The sequence below is a fragment of the Sander lucioperca genome, chromosome 1 (assembly GCF_008315115.2).
Source record: "Sander lucioperca isolate FBNREF2018 chromosome 1, SLUC_FBN_1.2, whole genome shotgun sequence".
Lineage (NCBI taxonomy): Eukaryota > Metazoa > Chordata > Actinopteri > Perciformes > Percidae > Sander > Sander lucioperca.
Window position 1 is genome coordinate 6,650,631 of NC_050173.1, and position 20,397 is coordinate 6,671,027.

Sequence of the window (20,397 nt, forward strand, 5' to 3'; positions counted from 1 at the left end):
AAGGATGTTTCTTAAAACCACGGAGAGTTCCTTTAACATACAGAGATGTGTTCAAACTACCTCAATTAATAACAAAGGGAGTTCTTTTATATTTTAGTTCCTGGAGATGTTCTCCTTTAAAACTTCCTACACAAATATCTCCTTTTTGTTTATCAGTGTTTGTACCTCAGAGTGTCCAGTCTCCAGAGAGGATCCTTCAGTCCAGCCAACAGCAGCTCCACTCCTGAGTCTCCTGGATGATTGTAGCTCAGGTCCAGCGCTCTCAGATGGGAGGGGTTAGAGCTCAGAGCTGAGACCAGAGAAGAACAGCCTTCCTCTGAGATCAGACAGCCTGACAGACTGCAAACACACAGAACAACACACAGGAACCCTCTGTGAACACGTGGAGCCATGTTTAAATGTTATGTTTGTTTGTTGTCCAGGTACATTTTGGACTAGATTTATAATAAATCTTTGAAATCATCTGCGGTATTTAATTGAGTCTCGAAACTACTGCTAAAGTTTGTCGTATCAACAGACACAAAGCTACATGTCAGCTGTTTATCAACTAAAGTTAATCATATCTCAAATGGTCATCAGTTGAATGGGTTGATGAATCCTGACCTGAGATTCTCCAGTTTACAGTGTGGACTCTTCAATCCAGCCGACAGCAGCTTCCCTCCTGAATCCTTCAGGTTGTTGTTACTCAGGTCCAGCTCTCTCAGACTAGAGGACTCAGAGCAGAGAACTGAGGACAGAGCTGCACAGCTTCTCTCTGACAGGTTACAGACACTCAGTCTGGAGAGACGACAGGAAGGAAACAAGGTATTTATATTAATTCCTGGTGAAAGAGCTTTGATGGAGGGACGGTAATGAAGAAGACAGATAACATTTGTGTTTAAATGTTAAGTCTGGACTTTGGTGATAGAGAATATGAAATCCATTTTAAACATGTTAAAATTCTTGCAATATTACTCTAAACAAGTTGGAAACATGATAACTAATTGTGACTGAATGAAGAGTAAAAAGGCATCCAGTATTCAAATTCACATAAGATTTAAATAAAATTAGGTTCTCAATCTCAGCCATAGTTCATACTAGGTGCTTTACGACATATTATAAATACGAACATTATGCTTTGGAAACATTCAAAGATTTCCGAATTGTAACATTTTTAATCCTGACTTGAGAAGGGCGGTTTGAATTTAATAAAGCTTAATGTTTAGAGAAATATCGGTAACACTTTACTTGACAGTACCAACATAATCGTGACTTGACACTATCATAACTATGACATGACACTGTCATGAATGTGTCATAAACCTTATAAACAAGTCAAACGTTTATGACTTCTGTGATTAAGTGTCATTTGGTTTTTTGACATTAAATTGACGTTGTTTGGGTTGTCTTGATTATGACAACTTGACATTAATCAAAGTGACATTACCAGGAGTTGTCTTGATCATGACAACTTGGCATAAACAGAAAATCCACCTCTTTTTGTATTCATGACATGTTGACCTAATGATTATTGTAATTAGATGTGCAAGGTTAGAGACCAATTCTAGCACTTGGTCAGACAGATGTGTGACAGGATATTTCACAAGACTGGCTGTCATGACACTATTATGACAATGATAACACATATTTTGACCTCAAGTAAAGTGGTACCAATTGTATTTGTCATTAAGATATCATGGATAAGACTTGCTGTCATGACACCATTATGACAGTGTAACAAATGCATTCTTTGACCTCAAGTAAAGTGGTACCAAAAAGTAAAAAGCTACAAGGAAAGCTAATGACTGGGCCCCAAACTCTGATTGAGGGTGACTCTGCTGTAAAATATATAAAAAGCAGTAAAAACACCAAAATACTCTGATTTCACAAAGACATGGTGTCTGACTTGGCCCAAAGAATCCCGGATATTGTGGCAGCACACCCAACTGTGAAGAACATTATACTGTGTTTATCAGTGGCCCTCTTCCACCAATCAGAAGTGGAGCTGAGAGATTCAGCAGACTGTTGGCACTGAACAAATGGCTTTCAACTGCATGTACTGTTGCAGTTCATTGACAATTTAAAAAATTTCTGGGACCGCAGACACACCAGCCCCCACCTGAGCAAGGATTTTACCATGGGAGACCACAGAGCAGAGACGAGAAATCTCAACCCCCCTTTTCACCCGTCCAACACCCCTCAAATGCCCTTACCAACCCCGACGCCTTTGAGGATCCGTCGCTCTCCCCTCTTTCCCCCATCTCCATGTTGGAGTTCACTGACCAGATGAAGCAGCTGGTGGATGCTGGAACCAAGTATGCCCCCCTTCCTTCTCCCATTGTTCACCCCCAGCCAAAAGTAAAATGCCAGGCACCTCTGCCAGGATGGCAGCTAACTCCTCCCCAAACTGATAAGGATGCTTGTGTACAAAATGCAGCAATTATTAACTGATATGGGCCGGGTCCAGGCTGTACGCCTAGTAGCACTCATGACTCTTTTCAAGACAAGCCCGGGCCCTGTGTATTAAATTCTTCCTCAATTTATTTTGTGATAGGTAATAGAAAAAGAATGGCGAATAAGCACTTAACTGCAAACATTTTTTGAAAAAAAATTTAGAAAAAATTTAGCATTCATTCCTCGTCCGCCACAGCCTGTCCCAAAACATGAAAAAATACTAATACTAAAGCCTACTAAACATCAGGTCTTTGGCAGGAAAATCAGTTTTAATCAATGATTTAATTATTAAGCACGATCTTGATTTTATGTTTTTAACTGAAACCTGGTTGGATCATAATAACAGTGCTGCTGTTCTCATTAAGTCAGCTCCCCCTAACTTCAGTTTTATGAGTGAGAATAGAGTGAATAAGAAAGGAGGTGGAGTCGCCATTTTGTTTAATGACTCATTCCATTGTACGCAAATATCTTATGGAAATTTTGCTTCTTTTGAATATGTGGCTTTCAGCTACGGTCCTCCCCTCAAGCTATACTTCTAAATATCTACAGGTCACCTAAATACTGTGCACCTTTCTTCAATGACTTTACTGAACTGCTGTCTATAATCTGTATTAACTTTGACTGTGTAATTATTGCTGGTGATTTTAACATTCATGTTGACAACCCCCAGTACAGAGGGACCAAAGAACTGTGTTGTGTTTTTGAGAACTATGGACTGACTCAGCATGTGACACAGCCCACGCACAATAAGGGGCACACTCTGGACTTGATTATCTCCAAGGGTCTAAACATTCCCAAGGTTGTAGTGACTGATGTTGCTCTCTCTGATCATTCCTGTGTTTTCTTTAACGGCACTATCTTGGTGCCCAAAAGTGTTCAAACTAAGTTAGTCAGAAAACGGTATATCACTGAAAACACCAGTGAATCATTCATTCAGCTTTTCTCCTCCACAACCACCCTCACAGGGATCTCAGTCACTGAGCTTGTAGATAATTTCAACTGTAGAATTACAAATGTTATTGATGCTATTGCTCCCACTAAGGTCAAAGCTGTCTCTGGTAAGAAAAGATCTCCATGGAGAAATGTCATAGTGGTGAGAACAGAAAAAAGAGAGTGTCGAAAAGCTGAATGCAGGTGGTGAAAAACGAATCTCCAGGTTTCATTATAACACCTATAAAGAGAGACTTTGCATTTATAATTTGGAACTAAGGAATGCAAGATGGTCCTTCTTCTCTGACATCGCCAGAATGCTTTGTTTGCTACTGTCGATAGGTTAACAAACCCTCCAGTACCAGAAGCATCTGAACTTTTATCTTCCAAGGCCTGCAATGATTTTGCCTCCTTGTTCAAAGACAAAATTCAGAAAATTACACAGTCAGTGCCTCCGTATCAAGTGCAGGATATGTGCTGTCATGGTGTTCACGCAAAACAAATTCCAATATGACACAATTTCATATGATCAACCATAAAAACCTGGATGACATTAAACAACATCTGAAAACCTCCTCCTGCTGCCTTGATATTCTACCAACAGGCGTTTTCAAAAATGTTTTGAATTGTTTGGCTGATGATCTTCTACAGATTGTAAACACGTCTCTTCTCTCAGGTATCTTCCCACAGGCCCTGAAAACTGCAGTCATCAAGCCACTCCTAAAAAAGAACAATCTAGACACATCACTAATGAGCAACTATAGGCCGATATCAAACCTTCCATTTTTAAGTAAAATCATTGAAAAAGTGTTTTTTCAACAACTTAACCTTTTCTTGTCACTAAACAACAGTTTTGATGCCTTCCAGTCGGGTTTTCAACCACACCACAGCACTGAGACAGCTCTTGTTAAAGTATTTAATGACATCCACTTAAACACAGATAGTGGCAAAATTTCAGTCTTAGTATTACTTCATCTCAGTGCTGCATTTGATACGGTCGACCATGACATATTACTAGACCGAATGGAAAACTGGGTTGGCCTTTCTGGCTCAGTACTAAAGTGGTTTGAATCATATTTAAAGAATAGGGACTACTTTGTGTCTATAGGTAATTATACATCTGAGCATACAAATATGACGTGTGGAGTTCCCCAAGGCTCCGTTCTGGGGCCTCTCCTGTTTAACATCTACATGCTTCCACTGGCTCAGATTATGGAAAACAACAAAATAAGTTACCATAGTTATGCGGATGACACACAAATTTACATAACCTTATCGCCAGGGGACTATAGTCCAATACAACAACTGAATATGTGCATTGAACAAATTAATGACTGGATGTGCCAGAACTTTCTTAAGTTAAATGAAGAAAAACCTGAGGTGGTTGTTTTTGGAGCAAAAGAGGAACGATTAAAAGTCAGCACTCAGCTTCAAACAACAATGTTAAAAACAACAGACAAAGCCAGAAATCTTGGTGTAGTCATGGACTCAGACCTGAATTTTAACAGCCACATTAAGACAATTACAAAGTCAGCCTATTACCACCTTCAAAATATATCAAGGACTTATGTCTCAGCAGGATTTGGAAAAACTTGTCCATGCTTTTATCTTCTGTAGACTTGACTACTGTAACGGAGTCTTTACAGGTCTCCCTAAAAAATCAATCAGACAGCTGCAGCTGATTCAGAATGCTGCTGCTCGAGTCCTCATTAAGACCAAGAAAGTGGATCACATCACTCCAGTACTGAAGTCTTTACACTGGCTTCCAGTGCCTCAAAGAATTGATTTCAAAATACTTTTGCTGGTTTATAAAACACTAAACGGTTTAGGGCCAAAATACTTTTCTGATCTGCTGCTACACTATGACCCACCCAGACCTCTCAGGTCGTCTGGGTCAGGTCTGCTCGTTGTTCCCAGAGTCAGAACTAAAAAGGGGGAAGCAGCATTCAGTTTTTATGCTCCACATATCTAGAACAAACTCCCAGAAAACTGCAGGTCTGCTGCAACTCTCAGTTCTTTTAAATCAAGGCTGAAGACCTTTCTTTGTGATGTTGCTTTTCTTTAAATAACACACATAACATGTCTTATACTGAAGTTGCATTGTTGAAACTGTATGACAATCTATATAAGCATATAAAGAGAAATACCTATTTTATCTGTTTTATATATTTAACTGTTTTAACTGCTCTTTAATGTTTAGTTTCTTATACTGCACTGTAACTTTTATTCTCGTATTTTATCTGTTTTTAATGTTTTTATCTGTTTTTATGTAAAGCACTTTGAATTGTCCTGTTGCTGAAATGTGCTATACAAATAAAGCTGCCTTGCCTTACCATTCTGATTTGTCATTAAGATATCATGAAGGATAAGAAATGTCTTAAGAAGTGCCATCGCACACCGAATTACCTTCCTAACACATTATCATGTGATGTAAAAATCTTTGTTGACAGTAGTGTTATGTAGTTGAACAATCAGTGTTGGACCTACAGTCTGTTGAGATGCCTCTCCAAATGCAGAAATGAAGCGCAGTCACCATAAAACGTTAAGACACGTTGAGAAAAAAGATCCGTATTTTGCTGTAATCCAATGACACGGAAACAAAGTAATCCACAGCGATCAGTAGATCCACAACAAGGTAAATGACATGGTGTATCCAGCAAGGCCTATACGAGCATCACATTCACCAGCCAACTCCAAACAGGTGAATGAGGCCTCTCCACTTCGCCATTTAAACAAAGTGGAATAAACGTATAAAAGTCCAAATCTACACAAAACCTGCAATCAATTAGTAAGCTGACATCACATTTATATACATGGCATTTAGGAAACCTTTATTGCAAGGTTTGATACGGCAATATGTCCAGACTAGTGCAACAGTAACTTTCGCTTTTTGCTTCCTGCTGCTCCCAGCCAGGTAATATTTTTTTTTACTAAAGCAGTATATGAAATCAGATGTATTACCTATCACCATTTAGTTGTTTTGTGTTATTTAAGATATTGATATAATATCTGGTCATGCCAGATGTAATTATTCCACTAATTTTTTACACAATGCAATTACCTGTTTGAGCCACCAGGGGGGCACCCTCCTGCCCCCCCAGCAAACTCCGCGTATGCGGTCAGACCCATCTGCTAGGGCGCAGAGACTGAGAGCTACATGGATAAATATGCACCAAACAAGCCACTTTGAAATTTTTCTCTTTTCATGAATAAAAAAGTTGGGTGACCCCCCCCCCCCCGCCCAGACTAAAAAATGTTGGATGACCCTCCCCTCAGCAAAAAATAAAAAGATATGACCCTCCCCTATTTTCCTCCGGTGGTCCATTCCATAAATACCGAACGGTCCCTAAAGAGAATAAATAGTAAAATGTATTTTCGGTATTGATTCCATAGTGTAAATACATTTGAAGCTATCGTTTTATTGTCATCGCAGATTTAAACCTTCGCTGGCAGGGGGTGCTGCTTCGCCACCAGGGGGTACTTCAATACCTCCACTTCCCGCGCCTATGCCCTCTCGTGTAATAAAGCGATTATACAACAACGGTTTCCATCTAAATAAAAGTTAAAATAAAACTGTATTCATACTGTGGGGCAATTCGCTGTCAAAATAAAGAAAAACAACAGAGATGATTTGTAGTCCCTCCCTGTTAAACGTTAGTCAGCCAGTCATCTTAAGCTAATGTTAGCTTTGTAACGGTAGAGATCGTGTAATTTTCCAAAACATAATAACTACCGCACATATAAACATCAAACTGCTTGGCTAACTTAATCTGGTTATAACTAAAATATCACCTGAAAAAATATTTTTTTCATGGATAGATTTAGCTACTATACATCCACGAACTTCATTATTGACGTGTCACTGGCACAGCTGATGTGATCCAAACAGCTGAATTGATCCAAACAGCTGATGTGATCCAAACAGCTGATGTGATCCAACAGCTGATGTGATCCAACCTATTCCAGTAACAATGAACTCCAGATTGTTGTAAAAATGACTAGAGGAATCAGAGCAGAGAACTGAGGACAGAGCTTCACAGCCTCTCTCTGACAGGTTACAGACACTCAGTCTGGAGAGACGACAGGAAGTAATCAAGTTATTTATATTTAACTCCTGTTGAAAGATATCAGAGTATTTGTTGATACATTTAAGGGCAGTTTGAATTTAGTGAAGCCTAAAGTTTAGAGAAATATCATGTTAGACAAATAACATTTGTGCTTAAATGTTGAGTCTGGACTTTTGGTGATACGGTATGTGAAAACCCTTCTCAGCATGTTTAAATCTTGCTGCTCTACTCTAAACAAAATGGAAACATTGAAGAAATAAACAGACGTCCTTTAATCAAGGTCACATGATATAAATGATTTCTGTATCTCAGTCACAGTTCATATTTCATCCTCTATGATGTGATTCTAAATCAGAACAAATTACTTTGGAAACATTCACATTTTTCAATACTGTGTTTTCAAAGATTATTGTTCTTGATCTGACCTGAGAGTCTCCAGTGTGCAGTATGGACTCTGAAGTCCAGCCAACAGAAGCTTCCCTCCTGAATCCTGCAGGTTGTTGTTAGTCAGGTCCAGCTCTCTCAGACTAGAGGACTGGGAGCTGAGAACTGAGGACAGAGCTTCACAGCTTCTCTCTGACAGGTTACAGTCACTCAGCCTGAAGAGACGACAGGAAGGAAACAAGATATTTTCAAGATATTTAACTCCTGTTAAAAAATATCAGAGTATTTAATGTTGAATAACATTAAATACTCTGATACACCACTTACAGAGCTTTGTTGGAGGCTTTGACCACTGGCAGCAGCCTCAGAAGAGTCTCCTCTGAAGCATCGTATTTCTTCAGGTCAAACACGTCCAGATCTTCTTCTGATGACAGTAAGATGAAGACCAGAGCTGACCACTGAGCAGGAGACAGTTTATGGGTGGAGAGATGTCCTGAACTCAGGGACCGTTGGATCTGCTCCACTAGAGAACGATCATTCAGTTCATTCAGACAGTGGAATAGATTGATGCTTCTCTCAGCAGACAGATCCTCATCCATCTTCTCCTTGATGTACTTGACTGTTTCCTGATTGGTCTGTGAACTACTTCCTGTCTGTGTCAGCAGGCCTCGCAGGAGAGTCTGATTGGTCTGAAGAGAAAGACCGAGGAGGAAGCGGAGGAACAAGTCCAGGTGTCCATTTGGACTCTGTAAGGCCTTGTCCACAGCACTCTGGTGGAGATGTTTTAGTTTTTCTCTGAAGACTTTAGGCAGCCATGATGATGTTTGTTTTCCTGAGAGCAGGTTGACTCCAGAGTTGATGAATGTCAGATGGACATGAAGAGCAGCCAGAAACTCCTGAACACTCAGATGGACGAAACAGAACACCTTGTCCTGGTACAGTCCACTCTCCTCTTTAAAGATCTGTGTGAACACTCCTGAGTACACTGAGGCTGCTGTGATATCGATGCCACACTCTGTCAGGTCTGATTCATAGAAGATTAGGTTGCCTTTCTGCAGCTGCTCAAAAGCCAGTTTCCCCAGAAATTCGATCATCTTCCTGCTCTCTGGAGTCCAGTGTGGATCTGTCCCAGCTCCTCCATCATACTTGATGTTCTTCACTTTGGACTGAACCACCAGGAAGTGGATGTACATCTCAGTCAGAGTTTTGGGCAGTTCTCCTCCCTCTCTGGTCTTTAACACCTTCTCCAGAACTGTAGCAGTGATCCAGCAGAAGACTGGGATGTGGCACATGATGTGGAGACTTCGTGATGTCTTGATGTGGGAGATGATTCTGCTGGCCTGATCCTCATCTCTGAATCTCTTCCTGAAGTACTCCTCCTTCTGGGCGTCAGTGAACCCTCTGACCTCTGTCACCATGTCAACACACTCAGGAGGGATCTGATTGGCTGCTGCAGGTCGTGTGGTTATCCAGAGGCGAGCAGAGGGAAGCAGTTTCCCCCTGATGAGGTTTGTCAGCAGCACGTCCACTGAGGTGGACTCTGTAACATCAGTCAGGATCTCAGTGTTGAGGAAGTCCAGAGGAAGTCGACACTCATCCAGACCGTCAAAGATGAACACAACCTGCAACTCTTCAAAACTGCAGATTCCTGCATCTTTGGTTTCACTAAAGAAGCGATGAACAAGTTCCACCAAGCTGTACTTTTTCTCTTTCAGCACATTCAGCTCTCTGAAGGTGAATGGAAATGTGAACTGGATGTCCAGGTTAGCTTTGTCTTCAGCCCAGTCCAGAGTGAACTTCTGTGTTAAGACTGTTTTCCCAATGCCAGCCACTCCCTTTGTCATCACTGTTCTGATTGGTTCTTCTCTTCCAGGTGGGGTTTTAAAGATGTCTTCACATGTGATTGTTGTTTCTGGTCTGTCTGGTTTCCAGGATGCTGTTTCAATCTGTCTGACCTCATGTTCATCATTGACCCCTGTAGTCCCTCCCTCTGTGATGTGGATCTCTGTGAACATCTGATTCAGAAGTGTTTTGTTTCCTGCTTTAACAATTCCCTCAAATACACACCGGAACTTCTTTTGTGAGTTGGATTTGACTTTACGCTGGCATGCAGCAAGAATCTCTGAATGAAAAAAAACAATGAAATCAATGAGGGTTTGTTCTGGTGAATATGAGTGTGCACTTTACTGTATTCATGAAATCTATTCAGCCCATTTCATGACGAGGTCCTGAATATGTTAACTATTGTAAAATGACTTAGTATTCCTCAAAAACAACTGATATGTTGGGTGTCTCAGTCATACATCTATGAACTCTTCATTGTCCAAATAAACCAGAAGGTATATGACTTAATTACAGAGGGAATTCATATTGCCCAATCAGTATCTTACAGTGACAGTAAACAAAAACAGTCTGACTTTGTTTCATTATTTGTTTGTTCTCGGAGACACTTTAAATTTAGTTTCTCTTGTGGATGTTTGGTAGCTTGTTCTGATGTTGTCAACACAACATGTGTATCTTTGTAGATAAGAGGGAAACATTGATAACAAAGCTAATGTTTGTTGAAAACTGTGATATATAAGTTTGATCTTTGTTACATAAATTGTTTTAAATTCATAATGATTATGACTTACCTGCAGCTACTGAGATGTTTGATACATTCTTTGTATTCATCTTCACTAAAACTATTCTGGTCACTTCAATAATGTTTAAACTGTAGGTCTTGAACATCGTATTCACTGTGTTCACTCTGTTTACATCCTCCAGTTTACTAATTGGGATTGCTGGGAAGTCTCCAAGGGCCCCTTCCTGCTGTAGGTACCACTTAAATGTTTCAAAGTCTTCAGCTCCCAAGTCTTGTAAAGTTCTTAGGACGACTTCTTGAGGCGTCTCCATCTTTTGTCCCTGCAAAGATCCAAAAGAAACCAAAAAGAACACCGTCACGTAACAGATTTCAACCATATTATTCCTTCTTGAGTCTTTTTAACAAGAACTTAGATTAATATGTGAATTGAATAGTGACTGTGTGACCTATGAGTGAACAACCAGTAATACCCTTACCCATACCCATACACCGGTAGGCCGTGGCCCACTACCGGTGACTGCGTCGTGGTCCACCTGATCACAGAATTTATAGTTTACCCACCTCTTTTTTTACCACTACACCCCTAAATGTAGTGGAGTAAAAAGTACAATATTTCTCTCTGATAGCCTAATAATTGTGTACTTTTACCTCAGTAACATCTTCAAAACAGAACTTTAATTTGTACTAACACAGTACTTTGACAGTGTGTTTTGGTACTTTTACTGCAGTACAGGATGAAAATGAAAGACTTCAGATTATTTCATGAGTTGTGTGTTTGGGATATGAATAATAAGTGAGTGTCAGTAATGTTCCTTCCACTAACAGATCACCTGAACACGGTGGCTAACAACTGTTAGCACTAGCTAAACTCTTCAACACAAACATTTTCACAGTTTGATCAAACTAACAGATCAGAAATCAGCTGAAAAGTCTCACTTACCAAAAGTTTAACCTGGAGGAAACATATCTGCATCACAATAACACACACACACACACACACACACACACACACACACACACAGGCCTATGAACCTTAATGATACATAATAATGTCATATTAGTTTTGGGATGTGCACCAAGACGTCGGCACACCATCAAAATTTCTGTGCAAAATGTTCTAGTTAGTCATGTTATCTGTGAACAGCACAGATTTACCTGAACACATCCCACAGCTGATGAACATGAACTGACCTTTGACCCCTTGATGCTGGCTCCGTCCTCATTGCTGGCTCCTCCGTCAACGTTGGCCCCGCCTTCAACATTGGCTCCTCCCTCAATGTTGGCACCGCCCTTGTTTTTTGCCCCAATCTCATTTTTGGCTCCGAACTCGCTGCTGGCTCTGACCCCGTCTCCCTCCGACCCCCCACCCTGAGAGGGAGGGGTCACCTTCGTACTCTTGCCCTCGTGTTCCACATCGATGTCCATGTCGATACCTGCAAACACACAGACACACACACACACACACACACAAACACGACATCACTTCCTGTTCAAACCTAACTCCTCCTCAGCAGCAAACAGAAACCTCCGTGTAACACTAGCGGTTAGCTTTTCTCTGCAGTTCAAACAAGTTGTTTGTAACATTGAAAAATCTTTTCTTTTCTTCTGGGTTTTTTATATTTATCATTTCTTATGTATGTTTTGTTGGGTGTGTCAGAGATGTTACCTCTTCTTTTTTTCACTTTTACAATGTTGTGTATTTATGAGTATGTGTGTTGATTTGCATGTCCTTTATTTCCACTCAAAGCACTTTGTAAACTATTGTTTTTAAAGGTACTTTACACAGTTATTATTACCCAATCAGAAGCGACATGTGTAAACAGTTTCAGTTTAAAGAAACGTTTAGCTGCGGAGCTGAACTCTAACCCTGGTCATCCTCTCCTAACAGCCAATCAGAAGCCTGCACTGATCTCAGGTGTTGACAGTGACATCACTCACCCAGTGGGCTCAACATGGCCGCCACGCCCTCGCTGATGTTCTTCAGGAAGTCCACGCGCACACGCACATACGCACACACACACACACTCACACACACACACACACACACACGCATCCACACATACACACACACACACAAAAATATAAATAGTAATTACATAAATAAATAAATCAATCAATCAATAAAAAAAATAAAATAAACATAAAAAAATAATTTATAAAAAACATGAGTTTCTGATAACTTTAAATCGGCTTCCATGTCGCTATAATTACAAACTTCAAACACCAATAAATTGATCAGAATCGATCGGTCTAAGACTCTTTAGCAACTTATGATTATCTTTGCTGTAGGCTCATTTATTTTGTGGTTTTGATTTGCAAACTAAATGAACATGAACGTGAAACGTTAAAGAAAAAAAAGAATTGCTGGGTCCGATGTGCCTTACCTTAACGGGGATCTTCTCCGTCAGAAGCCGCGGAGCCAGAGCTCTGGGCGGGGGGACGTTGTCTCCATAGCCGACTTTCGGCTTCTTCTTCCCGGCTGCGGAGCCGGAGGCGTCGGGCTTCTTGTTCAGGTACGAAGAAGCAAAATAAATGGCGACGACAGTGAAAATGATGGCAGGGATGATGACGGCCAGGTCCAGATCCATGATGGCGGTTTTCTGGATTTACAAAATAAAGTTAGAAAGTTAAAAATGTTTCTTTCTCTCTCTCTCTCTCTCTGAGAGAATGAGAGGGGGAAACGCCAGAGCAGGGGGAATGAGAGGGAGGAAACACCAGAGCAGGGGGAATGAGAGGGGGAAACACCAGAGCAGGGGGAATGAGAGGGGGGAAACACCAGAGCAGGGGGAATGAAAAGCAGACAGATTTGTTTTTGTTGCCATATTCGTTTTAAAATTAACTGCCGATTAACAGTTTGTTAGTTAAACATTTCAGCTCTAATCTGCAGATTAATCAACAGTAAGAGATATTAATCAACTAATGTTCAACTTCATGTTGAAGAAACAGATTCTGCCTCATTTACAGTAAATCAGTAATTAGTTAACGGCTACGTTGCACATGTAAGGTCTGCGGAGCGGACACTCCAACGCTACGCTCCAACGCTACGCTCCAACGCTACGCTCCACTATCATCACAGGCGTAATCTACACCCCCCCCCCCCCTTCAATCACAACTCGGCTTTTTCCAAAGCTTTTGTCGCATTTTGAATGTTTTTGTCGCCTCATGACCTTTTAGAGTTTTTTCCCGACAATGTTTTTTTATGTTTTTGTTGCTTTTCTCAATATATGCAGTCCAGGGACCACCCTAGATAGTTGAAGATCTCAACACCCCCCCTCCCCCCCAATGTTGAACCCAACGTTACGCCTAAATTAATTTCCAACTATTCTGATAATCCATTAATCGGTTTGAGTCATTTCTTTTTGATAAAACAGGTAAACTTGTGTGATGTCAGCTTGTTAAATGTGAATATGTTCTAGTTTCTTCTCTCCTCTGGGACAGGAAACTGAATATCTTTGAGTGGCGGATTAACAAGACATGTGAGGACGTCATCTTGGGCTTTTTGGGAAACACTGATCTACATTTTAGAGACCAAACTACTCATCCATTCATCCAGAACATTATCCACACATTAATCCACCATGAAAATAATCATTCGTAGCAGCACTAGTCAGAAAAATCATTTGCAGAACTCTTACAAACGAAAAGTGAATTAAACAAAAACTAAACTCCACTGTTAGAAATGACCAGGACCAGGTAATGGCTGCAATGTTTAGTGAAGTTTTTCTGCAAGTTCAAGAACGAGGCAGATAAAAGTGGAAAATAAAAAATAAAAACTATTGTATAGAGGCAGTTAAAATGACTTCGGGCAACTATCCCGACCAGGCAATAGAAAAAAAACTCACAAATTTAACAAGTACATCTAGGATCTCAGAACTATATGCAAGTTTTCCATTAAGGTAGATTAACTTTATTTATCCTGAGGGATATTGTACAGCAGTTGCAGAACAAAGTAGGAAAGATGAAAGTGGTGATAGCATGCAAAACCGATTTTACCTTGTCATAGTTGAATAACGACAGTTTGGGGGGAAATAGGACATACATAGAACCTCAAAATCCCATTGACACCTCTTTCCTCTGCAAATCTCACAATTTTAAACTGCCTCTGAAAACGGGCAAATCTCAACGAAGTTGACGTTAACTTGGAGGCTCCTCCTTATTTGGGTCTAGTCTTTATCTTTTGTCACACCCAAACATTTACATAGGCTACACCACTAATCTGAGATCAGGTAGTCTCCTGAATAGGTCGCGCAGATCTCAGAAATTGTATACATTGTTCGTCTGATATTTCATTACTAAATTCACTTCTGAGACTTTTTTATGCGAAGAATCAACTATATAAAGCTCAAATATGGGCCATTTTACGAAAATTGATGGCTAATTGCAAATTTGGTATGACAGTGTCGGACTTGAGAAGCTCCACAATCTGCCGTGACAGCCGGCGGCTGCCTGCCGGGTTTGATGCCTTCTCGGTCGGCCTGCCTACCTTCACAGACTGGCTATAAGCTGGAGCTCTGTCAGGATGTCACACACAAGCTAATGGTGCGTTCTATAATTTATCTTAGTCGGAGTTCCGACTATGAAGACAGACGTTGCCTTGCAACATGCACCAACACGCCCCCTTTCCTCGGATTTCCGAGCTCGGAACTCGGACAACCGTGAGGACACCGAGCAAGAATTCCGATACGGATTCCAAGATGGCAGCGCCGTGTGTGACTTGTAGTATGAATTGTTGTCATTGTTTTTGGACCGCTTTGGCTGTTTAAATGAAGATTTTAATCTCTCGTATTACTGCAATACCTTACTGTGTCCGTTTCACTGCCTGTTCGTATGGGAATCGGTCTTGTTGTGAGTGCAATATTTAATGAAGCCTTGTTTGCTAACATGGCTAGCGTTGCTAACTCGGCCAGTGCTACCATAGCAACAGCTTTCCGGGTGGCGTCCATGTTTTTTCTCCGACTCGGACGCGCAAAACATACCAAAACGCTTGAAGTGTGGAAGTGATGTCATATCCGATCCGAGGTCCGAGTCGGTTCGTTGAGAATAATCGAACGCACCATAAGCTGCAAGCTGCGCTGTGTACTTTAGAAAGAAGAAAGTTTGGAAGTATTTCAGGGATATTGAAAATGAACCACAGTCGTAAATGCAGTGGTCCATGCTGTACAACGGAATACTGGCTCAGAGAAAGTGTTTAGAACGAGTAGATATCGGACAACAGAGCAGGACTTACTGGATCTAACGCAGCGGGGCAGAGGACGTGCCTGCAGGGCAGTACCTACAGGGGGAGTTCTGATTCCTTGGTGGAGTTATTTTATTTATTATTTCTATTTTAACACTAGTTGTAATGAAAGTGTTGAAACTTTGCATCGGTGTGTGTGTGTGTGTGTGTGTGTGTGTGTGTGTGTGTGTGACACACTGGAGGATGAAACTGTAACTAAACTGTGTATCTGGTGCTTTGTAGAGTAAAATTAGTTGATGACTTTATGTGTTGAAGCAGAAATGAAGTTTGAAGCAAGCTGGGCGTATTTTCTCTCGGCTGTTTTAGCCGCGCTGCAGCCGCTGCTCGTGCCCGGGCATGTCTGGGCATGCTCGTACTTTTGAAAGTCTATCGGTAACTTAACAGACAGTGTGTCTATGTGTGTGTGTGTGTGTGTGTGTGTTTGTGTGTGTTTGTGTGTGTGTGTGTGTGTGTGTGTCTGTGTGTGTCTGTGTGTTTGTGCGCAGCTCTGTGTCTGTCTGTGTGTGTGTTTGTGTGTGTGTGTATGTGCTGCGGGCCAGCTCTGTGTGTGTGTGTGCGACCAATCAGCACGCAGCTCATCTAAATATTCATGAGCATACCTTATATGGCAGAAAACCTCTCGTTCATTGTTAAGCCAATTCAGAGTATTGCATTAGGCCAGTTACACACTGTCTGCGTCGCGTGACTCCTAATTTCCACCGGTTGCGGAACGGCTCCGTCCTCCGCCGTCCGTCAACACCCACCAGGTCCGGATTTGTCGCGGAACGGCTGCGGCCATGACTGACAGCTGTAGTCACGAGGACCCACAATATCTCGCGAATTCACGTAGAACAGAACCACAAAACCACCAACAGTTAGTTTCATCCAGAGGAGTAAAGGGGAAACTACTCTGAGCTGTGTTTTCAAGGTGTAGTGCAGGGAAATATGATCCGCTGTGAGCACGGTGTATTTTATTTTGAAAATTAACCGGCTGTTTTATTTTGTTCCTGTGCTCGACTTCCTGTCCCGCACTATCTTCCCTGTGCTGAGCGTGAAATACCCTATATAATCATTCTATCACCCCTTGAAGAGATTCAACACTAACAACTTCAAACAAGTCAAACTGTCACACTCAGCGTCAGTTGTTGGAGTATTCATGTACTGTCATGTTTCTGAAGTTATACTTGCTTTAAATATTCCCAGAAATCTCTGTGACACAATGTTTCCCTCCATGTTTCTATCAGATAACACACACACACACACACACACACACACACACACACACACACACACACACACACACAGATAGAGAGCAGGAAGTAGGAAAAGGGGAAGGGTGTAATCTAACTGTAAGTGTGTGACATGCCTGTCTGTATCTGGGAGCTCTTTTTTTAAATGTGATAAAACTAGTTCCATGTGTCTGCTGTTAAACGGTGCACCTGTTAGAATAATAACAAACTTTATTATATAGCATGTTTCTTAACAAGGTTGCTGTTGTGAATCTGTTCCATTCTGTAACAAACTGAACAAAGACTTGCATCTGTTTTGACTGGTATTATAAATTGAAAGGGGGTAATAGCACTAACACACTAACTTGTACTAACACAGTAATTTGACTGTGTGTTTGGTACTTTTACTGCAGTACAGAATAATCATTGGAGAGCCCAGATTCATTCATGAGTTCTTTGTTTGGAATATAAATAATAAGTGATGAGTCATGTATTGTCCTCACACTAACAGATGTCCTTCAGTCCTGTCTCACGCTGTCAGCAGAGCTACATTTGAGTTGAATATGGATTCTGAATAAGCTCCATAATGGTTAGCATAGCATAGTTAACTCCCATTGTTAGAAGCAGCTGGTGATCCTGAACACGGTGGCTAACAGCTGTTAGCACAGAGCTAAACTCTTCAACACAAACATATTTTCACAGTTTGATCAAACTAACAGATCAGAAATCAGCTGAAAAGTCTCACTTACCAAAAGTTTAACCTGGAGCAAACATATCTGCATCACAACACGACACAGGAGGAAGTTAAGTAAAAAGCTGCTGACACACACAGACACACACACACACACACACACACACACACACACACACACACACACACACACAGACACACACACACACACACACACACACACACACACACACAGAGCAGGAAGTAGGGAAAAGGGGAAGGGTGTAATCTAACTGTAAGTGTGTGACATGCCTGTCTGTATCTGGGAGCTCTTTTTTAAATGTGATAAAAACTAGTTCAAAAACAACCAGAACTTGTAAACAGCAACAGTAACGTCACAAAACAGGAACAAAAACACCAAAAACTTCAACAGAAGAAAGAAAGATGAAGTATGAGAAACTTGTGAGCCTGTTGGATCCTCCATTTCCCATCATGCACCTTCCCCTCTGTGCTGCTGAGTCTCTCCACCAGATGGAGACACTTCCAACTTCAATCAATCAGAGACGTCAGTGTTTTGCTTAGAACTGTGGGTAGTGTAGTATTTCTCCAGAAGATCGCAAATAACAAGGTTGATTTCATACCTTGTGGCTTTTATAGGAGCAGAAACTTTCGTTTCACAACCTCGTAGCTCGTGGTCAATCTACCTCGGATGGTTTAGACATTATGGCTGAAAATCAATATCCTACGGAGAAAATGAATGGGATTCTGCTGGTCTGTTGGGGCCCCCCTTGGAGGGCGGGGCCTGTTTCAATTGAAACGGGTGAAACATAGGTCAGGCCGCGTCTGATTGTTGCCTATTTACAGTAACAAGCGTAGCGGTATCTTTCCCAGTCTGTGCATGTGCTGCGTGTCAGCGTCATCCTATGTTCTGTGTGTGTGTGTGTGTGTGTGTGTGTGTGTGTGTGTGTGTGTGTGTGCAGCGTGGGCTCATTTACGAGTACCTTACTCATGTGTGCTTCTGAGCGCATGAAACAAAGACTAGACCTACTGTGTTCGTGTATTCTGCCTCGGCTTCTCTACGGCTTTTGAAGTTACGGTAAAGACAACACACAATTTTCTCACCAAAACAATAAAATTGACTCAAGATATTTGTCCACAAGATAAAGCAGATATTTAATGTTCCAAAAATGACAATAACTCATTTTCAACCAAAATTGAGTTACAGTCTTTTCTCTTAGCACGGCACTATAGACAAACTAAAAATCCATTCATTCTCTGGCTGCAGCCTGGAGCCTCCCGTCTCATGCCCTCTCTCCTTGCTGATAAGAAAACGTATTTGCAGTAATTTCTCAGTGAAGTGTGAAAACAATATAGAATATAAAAATAAAAAGGAGTCTTGGAAAGAGTGTAACAGGTTTATTTTTGTATTCTTGTGTGTGCAGATCCTCGTTATCTCTCCTCAGGAAATCCTGTCCTTATTTGGCAGAAATGGCTGCAGCATCCAGGGTGGGATCTTCAGAATATACCCCCCCCCCTTCCTCTTCCAATGTAACCTGTGGCTGTAGAACTAAAGCATCCTCACCTTTCTCTATCATACGGTGGTTAGATTTAGACTCAAACAGCCGTCCAGTTTCAAAGCCCAACAGTCAGTTTCACCAGAACTCCTTTACTAGACGTCCTACAACACTTTTTTATGGACACCCTGCAGCCAATCAGAGTCGAGTATTCACCCGACCATGGTTTAAAACATTATATTCAATATATTTGGTTTGGACAGCTTTAAATGTGTGTTTAAATGAATAAATAAGGGAGAGTTAGACTCCATGTAGGAAGCAGAGAACTTCTTTTATTTGAATGATGTTACATTTCCTTCTTCATGGGACTCTACGCTGGGCAGGGAGACGACAGTTTGTTTTCTGACGGCTGGAGAAAGGAAATCAACTTCAGCTGTTTGATCAGCTCATCACCAACATGTACATCTATCTTCCACGTCAACAACAGAGACACAGGAACAACAACGTTAAAGAAGACACAACAACGTTGAGAAAGGGGACTACAAGTTTAAAAAAATCAAACTTCAACATTCAGAAACAACCAGAACTTGTAAACAGCAACAGTAACGTCACAAAACAGGAACAAAAACGCCAAAAACTTCAACAGAAGAAAGAAAGATGAAGCATGAGAAACTGGTGAGTGTTGGATCCTCCATTTCCCATCATGCACCTCCCCCTCTGTGCTGCTGAGTCTCTCCACCAGATGGAGACTAATCTCTTTAAACTGATTTCAGATGTTGATTTCATCAGAGTTCAACCTTTAAACATCCACAGCTTCCAATAAAGACAACAAAAGAACATTTATATATCACATATTTAAATATATCATTCATCAACTTACAACTATTACATCCTCTCAGCTATAGTCTACATTAGTCATCATTTCTACACATTTTACTCCTAAATTAGGTTTCAGTTCATCTCAATGAGTTTTAATTTACCATAAAATCACAAAAGAAGTTAAACTACAGTTAGAGTTGATGTTACACACAACTATCTGTCTGTCTGTCTGTCTGTCTGTCTCTCTGTCTGTCTGTCTGTCTCTGTCTGTCTCTCTGTCTGCCTGTCTGTCTGTCTGTCTGTCTGTCTGTCTGTCTGTCTGTCTGCCTGTCTGTCTGCCTGCCTGTCTGTCTCTCTGTCAGTCTGCCTGTCTGTCTGTCTGTCTGTCTGTCTGTCTGTCTGTCTGTCTCTCTGTCTCTGTCTCTCTGTCTGTCTGTCTGTCTGTCTGTCTGTCTCTCTGTCTCTCTGTCTGTCTGTCTGTCTGCCTGTCTGTCTGTCTCTCTGTCTCTGTCTCTCTGTCTGTCTGTCTGCCTGTCTGTCTGTCTGTTTATC

The 20,397-nt window shown here is 41.2% G+C and overlaps 2 protein-coding genes and 1 long non-coding RNA gene across 3 annotated transcripts in view; 1 reads left to right on the forward strand and 2 right to left on the reverse strand.

Moving 5' to 3' along the window:
* nfkb1 (nuclear factor of kappa light polypeptide gene enhancer in B-cells 1) overlaps positions 1-20,397 on the forward strand; it is a 1,201,612-nt gene that overhangs the window by 466,801 nt on the left and 714,414 nt on the right. The window lies entirely within an intron of this gene.
* sqstm1 (sequestosome 1) overlaps positions 11,521-20,397 on the reverse strand; it is a 585,288-nt gene continuing 576,411 nt past the window's right edge. Inside the window, exon 7 of the mRNA XM_036006516.1 lies at positions 11,521-11,831. Coding sequence (XP_035862409.1) covers positions 11,524-11,831 — 308 coding nt within the window. The 3' untranslated portion in view covers positions 11,521-11,523. The remainder of the gene's footprint in view (positions 11,832-20,397) is intronic.
* LOC118496164 lies at positions 12,264-20,172 on the reverse strand. The gene is made up of 4 exons (XR_004898650.1): positions 19,419-20,172; positions 14,496-14,500; positions 13,420-13,426; positions 12,264-12,274 (listed from the first exon to the last, which is right to left on the reverse strand). It is a non-coding gene; the product is annotated as an uncharacterized LOC118496164 (long non-coding RNA).